The sequence below is a fragment of the Thamnophis sirtalis genome, unplaced genomic scaffold, assembly GCF_051295495.1.
Source record: "Thamnophis sirtalis isolate CommonGarterSnake01/CBP01778 unplaced genomic scaffold, rThaSir2_p1.2 scaffold_9, whole genome shotgun sequence".
NCBI lineage: Eukaryota > Metazoa > Chordata > Lepidosauria > Squamata > Natricidae > Thamnophis > Thamnophis sirtalis.
Window position 1 is genome coordinate 8,791,532 of NW_028261389.1, and position 11,853 is coordinate 8,803,384.

At 36.7% G+C, this 11,853-nt stretch overlaps 1 protein-coding gene across 1 annotated transcript in view; it reads left to right on the forward strand.

Annotated features, from left to right (window-relative positions):
• Positions 1–11,853, forward strand: part of ETNK1 (ethanolamine kinase 1) — a 33,658-nt gene that overhangs the window by 15,712 nt on the left and 6,093 nt on the right. The window contains exons 5-7 of the mRNA XM_087722776.1: positions 1,636–1,719; positions 4,746–4,906; positions 11,074–11,147. Of these exons, the coding sequence (XP_087578902.1) occupies positions 1,636–1,719; positions 4,746–4,906; positions 11,074–11,147 (319 nt within the window). The remainder of the gene's footprint in view (positions 1–1,635; positions 1,720–4,745; positions 4,907–11,073; positions 11,148–11,853) is intronic.

Sequence of the window (11,853 nt, forward strand, 5' to 3'; positions counted from 1 at the left end):
TTGCTGCCAAGTGGCGGCGTGCACCGTGCTACTTACAGGCACTGACTGGAGGTATTATCGCATCACTTGTTCGCATGCACCTCCCCCTAGGAGAGCACGGAGCCTGGTAACAGCCTCATCTGTATCTTAGCTTCATTTTCTTTCTTTCTGTCTTTTTGTTTTTATTTTTGTTTTGTAATATTGTTAATTATAACTGAAAGGTGGCAAGGGATTTAACGTATGGTGATAAGAGCATTGCAGACATAATTAACGTAGTATATCTTGAATACAAATAATGTTTGATTTACTTAGTATTGTGCATGCAGGCTTTTCACCTGCTACCTTTATTGTTTTTTGTTTTTTTTAACTGCAAACATTTGGATAAAGTATAATTCTGTTAAGGGTTAGCTGTATTGAATGGCAAAAGAAGAGTTAAACTGAGCGTGCATTTGTTTTTAATGAATCATCTTTATAAGATGAGTGATTTGGGAAACAGGATTTGTTTAGGGGCCATCCAAAATATTTTCTGATTAGCCTGTAGGGTATAAAGTTACTCCCTGGCTTGTAAGATACTATTGTGAGAAACCTCTATATATGTTTTAACTATATTAGTTTGTTCCACCACCACCCACCCCAACTAAAAAAATATCCTAGGTCTTGTGGCATCTTAAAGTTGACCACATTTATTATGTATCTGATGTGAATTTTTCTCAATTAACTGTAATTGCAAAGAATCCTGAAATATGTAATGGTAGGTAGAATATTTGGAATATAGACCGACATATCCTCAGCCCTTTTATGGAACTATATTTCCCAGAGCTTCTTTGGAATGACTGATGAGGATTGCTGGCAATATATTCTAGCAGTGAGAACATTTAATGCCTCTACTTGCACTGCATAATGTAAACTACATTTTATGATTGTATCGTCACATATGTGATATATTAAACACATTTAAGGTGAAGAAAAGCAGTTTAATTGTTCAGGGGTTCAAAGTTCATAATCTATTGCTTGGAAATATATAGTGCTGCTTCCTTTTTTCACATTTTAATCTGAGATATATGTCAGGAGATATAGGTCAGGATATAATGACAATATGAATTCATGTTTGAATACAACCCATATGGCTTCATGCAGGTGTTGTTCTGATAGTAGGTAAATACTTAGGGAAGATGTGCTGTACTGTAAGCAAAATGAACACGTTTTGTATAAAGGAAGCAAAATAACAGCACGTATACAGTACCCCCTTTTGCAAAATGATAAGCATTCTATTAAAGAACCCCTTGCCTGTAACGGTACTAACTTATTTTGTGTTCAGCCCTGCTAACATTGGATGAGGAATAGTTTTAAAATGGTTTGAATATTATATTTAGAGACCAAGGCCTCCCAACTAATGGAATTTAAGATAACTGATGCCCCCCTGTGGTACAAAAGCAGAGGTTCTATCCCTAAGTAATTAAGAAAAAGGTATCTTTGATAAAAGAAGTTTATTCTTGTTCGTTAAAACAAAAAAAAATGCAATCTTGGAATTTCCTAAAATGCATGCTATACAGAGCACAGCAGAGTGGAACACACTGGCAGATATTAAGGGGCACAGTGCAGATTCATAGCGCTCCGCTCTTACTCTTACCAATTTTATTTTTGTGTCTCGTGTAGGTGATGTTCAATTCATTGACTACGAGTACTGTGGATATAATTACCTGGCTTATGATATTGGGAACCACTTCAATGAGTTTGCAGGTACGGTAGTAACCTGGCTTCTAATGGCTTGGACCATTAGCGCTGCATTAGGATTGGATGAGTGCCTCACAATGTGCAGCTGTACAAATGGAACCACTTCTCAGATTTCTTGAAGCATCTTTTGCAAGGCATGCGCAGGTGCTTTGAGACTTGTTCCGACTGCTTCCATGTGTTTGCACACATAGCTGCTTTCCTGGGAAGAAGACTCAATGACCTAAGATAAATCTTCCCTCTTGTCAGCCTGCAATGTCCCTGGACTTCCTTATTTCCCTTTCTTCATTGTCCCTGTAGTGGAAGCGGGGAGTCTTCCATTGAGAATTTAATACAGATTTTTGAATTCCTGGGAAGAAAGAGTATGTGGCCCATCCTTGGTTTCAGAAGCTCACGGGGACAGCCTTCCCCCATAGAATTGTGGGGGGAAATGAGAGGAAGAAGGAATACATGTACCCTTTTTGCTCCTCCACAAGGAGATAATGTAGCAGGTATTCCTGCTGAAGCATTAAAACTCTTAATTAGGGCTATATGAAAGCCTGTATGAATATACTCTAACAGAGCATTCTTTATGGTCTAATACACCATTTCCAGCTATGAAAATTGGGTCATAATGCATGTGAAATTATGTAAAATTGGAAGCTGTAGTTATGTGCACTTCATGCTCCATTTACTTAGAGGAAGGAATGTAATCTGCAAAAAAGAAATACCTGGATTGGAAAACTGTTTTTAAAAGTCCATTTTGATACTGCCCCCACCCTCCATTTCCAAGATGATTTACAGAACAAATGGGATTTTCCATTTATATCTGATTTGCTTCTCCTTAGTATTCCTGGGAGAAATGCAAATTCTTTTTCTTAGTATTGCTGCAGAGTCATCTTGAAATAGAAAGAATAACAGAATTGGAAGGGACCTTGGAGGTCTTCAAGTCCAACCCGCTGCTTGGGTAGGAAACCTTACACCACTTCAGACAAATGGCTATACAATATCATCTTAAAAACTATTTAAAAATATTTTGATTTGGTTCCCATCTAAGGAGGCCTCAATCTGCTTTTGTAAAATGGTATATCTTTGTCTTTTCTTTTAAAATATCACAAGGATATCTTAAAGTACTTTTGTGCCAATGTACAATGTGTTCTAAAAATATTTTCTATATCTGTGGAAGCTGCTCGTATTTTTAAATAACTTTGCATTGGTACCTTGAATTGACCTTAAAAATCCTTTTTGAAAAATTCTTTTGGGAGGACTACATTTTAATACTTTATTATGACCATTGGGCAGAATTCAAATAATTTCCAGCAAATTAAATAGAACAAAACATTATAATTTACAGCTAGATCATGATGTAATCAAAGTCTGTCTGATTTTACCAACAGTATAGCAAAATTGGGCTTTACTCATTGAAGTTGAACCATACTAATAAAAGCTATATAATAAATAAATCAGAATTGCCTGAGCATTTTGCTAAGTAAAGAGCAATAAGGATTACATTGTTATCAAAATGCAGTATAGTAGGACAAGAACTGTTGGCCAGTTTTTTTTAACTAATTGCTAGGCTTGCACCTGTTGCCATGTTATTTTGGGGTTTTGTTGGGCCACATTTTGAATTCTGACAGTATATGTACGGTATATTTACCTGCTGTGAAATATACAAATTGGAGAAACTAATAAAGAAAATAAATGAATGAGGTGAGGAAAATATGCCTAAATCAAGTTTATATCTATGCTATTCACTACTTTATATTTTTAAGAGCCATCTTTGCACTAAATCCATATGCTGCTTCAAGCATTCTGTTTTATTTTTGGCTGCTAAAGTAGCCTCTAGCTTTGAATACCAAGCTCGCAAAGGATATGTAAGCAATCCTCGAGTAAAGCTTAAGTTTGGTAGTGCTGTATTGGCCAATTTGTGTCAAAACTTGATATTGTATAGTAGGGAATGCTGCACATGACAGCAGGTTCCATTAAGACTGCTAGCCTAGTTTCCATCTCTTAACTAAAAAAACATTATGTAAAGAACATGCTTTGTATTATTGCTCTCACAAAATTGACGCTATGGTAATTATGGCTGTGATGAAGATATATCACTAGCTTTTTTTGTGGAAACCTCATCTTTAAGGGGTGAATATTTTGAGTCTCTGAACCTGCCCTGATGACTATAGAGTTTTTGAAAAGCGGGCTCGGGATTAGGAGCAGGGGGATGCAGAGCACAAGCTGAAGGCAGAGAGAAAGTGAAAGGTGAAATAAAAAGCTGCTAGACTTCTCTATTCAGGTTTGAAAGAACCGTTGAACTCTTCAAAAAGGCTCTGAAAAATTTGCTATTCCCCTCTGGCCTTCAAATAAGAATGTTGGATGAGAAATAAAGGGAACAGTTATTGTATAAGAAAAGAAAAGGCGTTCCTAAATTTCTTCAGTTAAGACTGTCATTCTGGACTAGTTTATTGCAGAAGGCAGAACCAAAATGTCTTAATCTTTTTTGTGGGACATTATGATTTAATATTTAAATAGAGTGAAACTTGAAATGAGATCACGCTTAGATTTAAACCCTGCCTGTGGAATTTTTAAAGCATAGCAGTGAATTTATTTATCTTTCTATTCCTTTCTTGTGTCTAGCAGTTGCCTCCCAACTGCTCTTCTGCCCACCACCACCCTTCTCTGCACACAGTCAGAAATCCCCTAGTACACCAGAGGCAAAAAAAAAAAAAAGCTTTGGCTAGTCAGCTCCCATTTTCATTTTATAAAAATATTTCTTAGAAGTTAATGCCTAAGGAATTATTGGGGGAAAATACTCTTAAGGCAACTACTTTGTTTTTTTCCCCTATCTATTTTTAAATACAAATAATCTTAAAAAAATAAAGAATGGGAAGTTTGATGGGTACTAAAGAATGTTAGGTGCTAAGACATGGATCAAATGAGTGCATACTTTCTGTTTCAGATTCTGAGATAAATAAAGAGCAAAGCTGAACACGGGAATACAGAATTTGTTGTTATTATTTTGAAATTTCAATTTTTCTTTTTAACGAGTTACTGTTTTGTAGGAGTGAGTGAGGTTGACTATAACCTCTATCCAAGCAGAAAGCTGCAAAGACAGTGGTTGAGATCTTACTTGGAAGCTTACAAGGAATGTAAAGGCTTTGGAAGAGATGTCACTGAAAAAGAGGTTGAGGTACTTTACGTCCAAGTGAACCAGTTTGCTCTGGTAAGTTTAGATTTTATTTTGCTAACACCAGGACTGGGTGCAAGAGATCTTGACAAGATTTTCCATCCTGTTGTTCATCTTTCGTGGCAGTGAAAATGCAATGATTTTGCTTCTAGATTATAGTTGGTATATGCCAAACCTACCAGGAAAAAGAATGTTCTGTAGGATTGTGGAATGCTTGCTTTTTCCTCCAGGTCATACTTGTTGTGCAAGGGGTGCTTTGGTGGAGTGTTTGTGGAAAAGTTTTCAAAAAACTGCTCAATTACTTCAGGTATGAGAGTTCACAGGGAAAATAAAACATTCTCAAATTTTCCAGAGCAGGACAGTATCTTTCATGTGTCTAAAAAGGATGGTCATGATTTCTCTCTTGCGTTGGCCATACCAAATTTACAAATACTATGCTTTTGTCATCTTTACTACTTCAGTGAAAATGCTTGTCTTTTTTCTCCTTAATTAGGAGCAAAAATAAACATTACTTGGGGATTTTTTTACATATTGAACAAGTGGGTTTTTCAGCATGGTCACTGTGATTTGCACACATTATTTATGTATTTATTCTAAGCCCTCTTCAGAACCTTCTAGATTTTATGAAATTATTTCACCGGCGCCTTCTACACTTTCTACTCAAATTTCAGTGTGTTTGCGACCAGCACTTTCTCAGCACATTCATATTTGAGGTGATCATCCTGGTACTATATCGAGTCCTTGGTGCTCTCTGAACTTGGTTGTTTTCTTGCAGATGTTTCATTACCTAAACTAGGTAACATCATCAGTGCTAGTCATCAGTAGCCCCTTCATAATGACCTCCAACTCCATTATCACCAGTTCCAGCATAAGACTGTCCAATTTATGCTATTCAATCCTCACTAGCTTTTTTTTTTTTTTTGGTAAACTATGAGTTCATCTGAGAAAAGAGGTCTGGGACAGCTGTGATCTATCCTGGATTACTTTCTTACTCATCAGGATAGTCCAAATTGAGACTTTTCCCTTAAGTTATATTGAGACTATCAAGATTGTAATTGGCCATCTCATGATTAGTCAACTTCCAAAGGGCCCATTTCTCTTAGTTCAGTTGCCTCCCTGCCCACCAGGTCCTCTTTCATAATCCCCATTTCAACCTCTTTGAAATCACCTAATAGCAATAGCACTTAGACTTGTATATCACTTTACAGCTCTCTCTAAGCGATTTACAGAGTCAGCATATTGCCCCCAACAATCTGGCTCCTCATTTTTACCAACCTCAGAAGGACAGAAGGCCAAGTCAACCTTGAGGCTGGTGAGATTAGAACTGCCAAACTGCTGGCAGTCAGCAGAAGTAGCCTGTAGCATTCTAAACCACCATGGCTAAGATAGAAGCAAGTGTGTCCAATTTCCTTCACGTTCTTGGTCAAAGGCATGATTGCTGCTCAATCATGTCTTTGACCAAACCACTTGATACCTTTTCCAAGTATCTCTGTGTTAATCACAGGAATCTTCTCAAATAATTTTTATTCAGACAAATCCTGTATTTCAGATACAACCAATATTCTTTTGGCTCAAGCACTTATCCTTAGTGAAAGCTGCATCTACTAAGTCAGCTTCAGATTCTTTCTATTGCCATCAATCCATGGGATCTGCTCCATTAATTTCTAAGCAGAACTTTTGCTGATCCATCTGATCTAGATCCATTAGAATGTTTGTTCCAAAATTCTCTTGCTGTCTTCGCAGAGGATAAAATACTAACTTTAAAGTGATACTGTTCCCATTCTCCAATTTCTAGTGCTTTCAGTCTTGCTGAAGACCCTAAGATCTCCTAGGCAAAACCACGTCTTGTATTGCTGATTTTGCAGTACAAAATTTGATTAATGGAATAGGAGATACTTTTTCTTATAGCACTAAATTCAAATATTATATTGGGTCCATTTTATTCATGCTCTCACCATCATTAATATTTTTCATGTGTGGATAAGGAAGGCTGGAAAATGCATATTTCAGATGCAAGTTGCATGCTTAAACAGATGTTTCCCCCCCTCTGTATTTTCAATCATGCAAAACTGCATCAACTTTTTGTATGAGGCAAAACCCCTTTGCTCTATCATTTGCTGGAGATCAAGAGGCAAATTGTCTGCTGGAAGACATCCTTCCAAGGAGCAATTAAATACAATTTGTGATGTTGCTGATTCAGCAATCAAGGGTAGGTGTCTTCTGTCACACTGCATCACTGTGACTGACTCTGCTCCAGCAATGGTGATACGTTTCATCTCCCCTGCATGGACTTAAAATAGCTCCTCCTCTCAATCCTACTCTGTGTACTGCTTTATCAGGTACAACCAAGATTATTCTAGTGATGGTATGCACAAGTGTTAACCACGTTGGCTTGTTTTCTTAAGTACATTCCTAACTAGCCTCTATGTTCTGCTATTATCGTGAGATTAAAACCAGATTATTTGGAATGTAGTTATTCATAAAACAGGTAGTGTTAGATGGTGACTGTAGGATCCCTCTACACATAGTCCTTGGTTTACTTCATTTGCTTTTCTTCACCACAGAACACACAAGCATTTTACAGCATCGTCCACATATATAAAATAAATAGGTTGTGCAATTTGGGAAGAAGTAATTTAGGAGTACACAGCTTGAAGGAAGGATCTGTTTTGTGGTCATTAAAGCAGCTGTGTCTGGCTCCAGGCCAGGGCAGCTGCTGTGAGGCTCCAGGGTATGGATACAGACACCGCTACTTCAATGATAGTCACCGACAATTGTGTTTACGCTGCCATATGTCCCGAAGTACCTATTTCCAGTCAAAACCAAAGCATCCATAGAAAATAGGAATCAGTGTGCTTTAATTGCTTGCTATCATCTGTACACAGTTCATTTGCAGAGAAAGAAAAAGTTTCTAGGGCTTTATCAGGTTGCCACCATGTCTATTCTGGTCATGGTATGCACAAGTGCTAATCACGTTGGCTTGTTTTCTAAAGACCTTCCTAACTAGCCTCTATTTTATGCCATCATTTTGAGACCAGACCCAAATTCTGTGGAATAGAATGAGTTGGAAAGGACCTTGGAGGTCTTCTAGTCCAACCCCCTGCTACCATTTCAGGCAAATGTTTGTAGTTATTCATAAAAGAGGTGGCATTTAGAGGATGACTATTCTACAGGTAGTCCTTGACTTACGACCACAATTGAGCCCCAAGTTTCTGTCGTTAAGCGAGACATTTGCTAAATGAATTTTACCCCATTTTATGACCTTTCTTGCCACAGTTGGTAAGTGAATCACTGAAGTTGTTAAGTTAGTAACAATGGTCAAGTGGACCTGGCTTCCCCTTTGGCTTTGCTTGTCAGAAGGCCACAAAGATGATCGCATGACCCTGGGACACTGCAACTTGGATAAATTCATGTCAATTGCCGAGCATCGGTTTTGTGCCAAGCTATGGCACAAAACCGGTATGCTATGCCAAGCATAAGTTTTGATCATGTGACCACAGGGATGCTGGTCATACGTGTGAAAAACAGTCCCTTTTGTCAGTGTTGCTGTAACTTCGAATGCTCACTGAACACATTGTTGTAAATCAAAGACTGCCTTACAATTCCTACTGAAATATAGCATGAATTAAAATATGGCACAAAATGCTGTAGCTCTCAAGATAGCAAACTCACTTAAAAATAGCTAGTAATGTAAAGTGTTGTAGGAATAAGGCCATTTCCCTATACCAGGAAGTGCTTGAATATCTTCTGCTACTTGAAAGCGGTTTTATTGTTAGAAATACATCTTGCCTTACATTTATGAAGGCTTTACAAAGTGTCTTAAAGAGGTGCTCTACGTCAGTGTTTTTCAACCTTGGCAACTTGAAGATGTCCGGACTTCAACTCCCAGAATTCCCCAGCCAGCGAATGCTGGCTGGGGAATTCTGGGAGTTGAAGTCCGGACATCTTCAAGTTGCCAAGGTTGAAAAACACTGCTCTACGTAATGCGTTAGAAGAAACAAATGACCTCTCTTCAAGAGGTAATCCCTCCTTTTCGCAACTCACATAGCTACTTTGAAGGCTGGCCCCATCTGAGCAGTTGGGTCACTAGCAAAGTGGCTGAGTGTGCCCAAGCTTGCAGCAGAATGGCTGCGTAGGCCTTCCAAAGGATGCAGATACTCCTAGGGAAGATGACTTACTAGTGCTAGCTTGCAGAGCTGCTTAGGAGTTTGTGAACCTGTTTGAATTTTCAATATTTCTGTATCGATATGACCTAAAATATGATATCTTCTCCACACGGGCCTTAAAAGTAGGCAAAAGGAATCCAATTAAATCCATCAAAAACATCAAATTTATTCACTTATTTATTTGAAACGATGAAAGCTACATGTTTGTGTGGGGCAAAAGCTTTTGTTTTCAGTAAGTGATGTAGCAGTTTGGGTAGCAATAACTGCAATTAAACATTTACAATGTCTGTTGATCAAATTGGACATCATCTTAGAAGAATTTAGGCCATTCCTCCTTACAGAGCAGCTTCGACTTCCTTGAATGAACTTCCTCCTTTGGGCCCTTTAACATAACTTTTGTAGTCTCAGTCCTCAACAACCACAGTTGGGCTGGAATTTTGGTCACCAACAATGCATTCATAAAATAAGATCAGTGGTGGGATTCAGCCAGTTCGCACCATTTCAGGAGAAAAGGTTGTTAACTTTCTGAGCAGTTTGGTGAACTGGTTGTTGGAAGAAATCATTAGGGCAGAGAACCGGTTGTTAAATTATTTGAACCCCACCACTGAATAAGATGTCACATGATCTAGTGATCGCAATAAATGTAAATTTTGTTAAGCAAATGTTACTGATCATCAGCCAAACCAAGCCATTCCAGGCCTGGTCCTTCCCAGCCCTGAGCAGGTAAGGTACTGCCTCTAATTCCACCAATAAGGCAGAATCTTCCATACTTGGCACCTGATTATCCCCCTTAGATTGAAACACTTGGCTGTAATTTCCCATTCAAATAAACTGATAATTGTAGAAGTTCACATACGTTCCCCCCCCCCCCGATATGTAACTTTAGATGATTTTCTTCAATAAAGAAATGAACAAATATAATGTTTTTTTGAGTCTTCTGTTTAATTGGGTTGTCTCTAGTTTTAGGATTTGTTTGGAGAACAGTTCATATTTTAGGTGGCATTTATGGAAAAATATTAAAACTTCAAGAGGGTTCACGAAATTTTAACCACTCTACTTGTGCGAGTCCTAATGCTTACATGTGACTTTAATAAACTACTTGGCTAAAAATATTTTCCATAAAATACAGTTTATTGACTGTATAAGTCTAAAATGTACATTTCTGTGTGTATATATTCTTTGATTTTTGCACTACAAATTTTATAAGAACTTTCAGGTTAGATTGTAGAATTGAATGGGACTATTTAGTATATTACCTGTAAAATCTTTGCTTCATAAATGAATGAGTTATTGTGATATTGCCTTAGTGTGTGTCATGTTGCCACTTCAGATTATTAATGTGTAAGATCTAATTTGCAAGTTACATGTGAACAAATTTAAATTAAGTTGTCTTTTGTGTTTGAGGTATCACACAATAGGGTAATATAGAAAAAACAGGAACTGTTATCAAGCAATTATGAAATAAGGTGATAAAAACAGAAATACATCAACTGTGTATATAAGGGAGATTTGGTATCTTTCAAAACGTATTTTGGATGTTAGATATTGCAGCCTTAATATTTAAGAATAAGAATACTTTATTGTCATTGTACATATATACACAGTATACCCGTACAACGAACTAATGGAAATATGCCTCTTCAGTTTTAAGTTTTCAGAAAATTTTCATTGTTGTGATAATGTGTTTAAAACTCATTAACCATATCTGTTAAATTGTGGTTTGATATTGAAAATTACACTGGAAGCTCTTCATGTCAAATGATAGAGAGATAAAATAGATGTTTTTGTTAACATTTCCATTAAATTATATGATATTGTATTTTTTTTTCTTTGTAGAAGTCTTAAATACTTCAAAGGAAACAAAAGTATAGTACAATTAGAGCCTTCAGAATTTGAGGTTGTGCAAATCGAATTTGGGGAAAACTGGTATCATAGTATGAGCATTCATTATTTTACATTGCTTTTTCTAAGTAGTCTCTGAAAACAAAACCATTCTGACTAATTTTACTGATCAGGGTTATTTGTCTTCCTCTGCAGGCCTCTCATTTCTTCTGGGGATTGTGGGCCCTAATTCAAGCCAAATACTCCACTATTGACTTTGATTTTCTAGGGTAAGTAATTAACAGAATCACCTTATGTTAGATACATAAAATATTCTGTAATCATAGGATTTTATATTAAAAATAATTGGCTTCATCTTTCAAGTAATATTTTTTTAAAACATTTCTTGATTTAAGATACAGATCTTTAAATTTGAAATAACCATAACTGACTGTGAAATAGATTTTTGTTGATACAATTTTTTTGTCAGGATATTCATTTATGTAAAAGTAAAATAGTAAAGCATAAACACAAAGAGCTGCTTCTTTTATTAAAAGTATTAAAATTTCATTTATTCAAGAGTTTGATGAATAGCTGCTTGTGATCAAGGGCTAATGATTTATGAATACAAACTATTTTTAACCCCTCTCAGAGAATTGCAGCTCAACCAAATTAACTTTTAAAATGTTTAAAAACCCATTATAACTGAGCAAGTAGAGTCTAATTTAAATCATTTTGAATTAAATTAATTTAAATAGATTAAAGAGAGCGAGAATTGTCCAATTTTCATGCTTCTTTTTCCTGTAAATCCAGTGCATCAACCTTTCCTAACCTGGTATCCCTTAGATGTGTTATTTGAATTTCCATAATACTCCAGCATGATTATGTACCGCATTGGCTGAAGTGACATGGGAATTGAAGTCCCAACATATAGCCCCAGATATATGCCTTGCTTACCGGAACCATAATCCTAACCTTATTAAGGCTGGGTAAGCA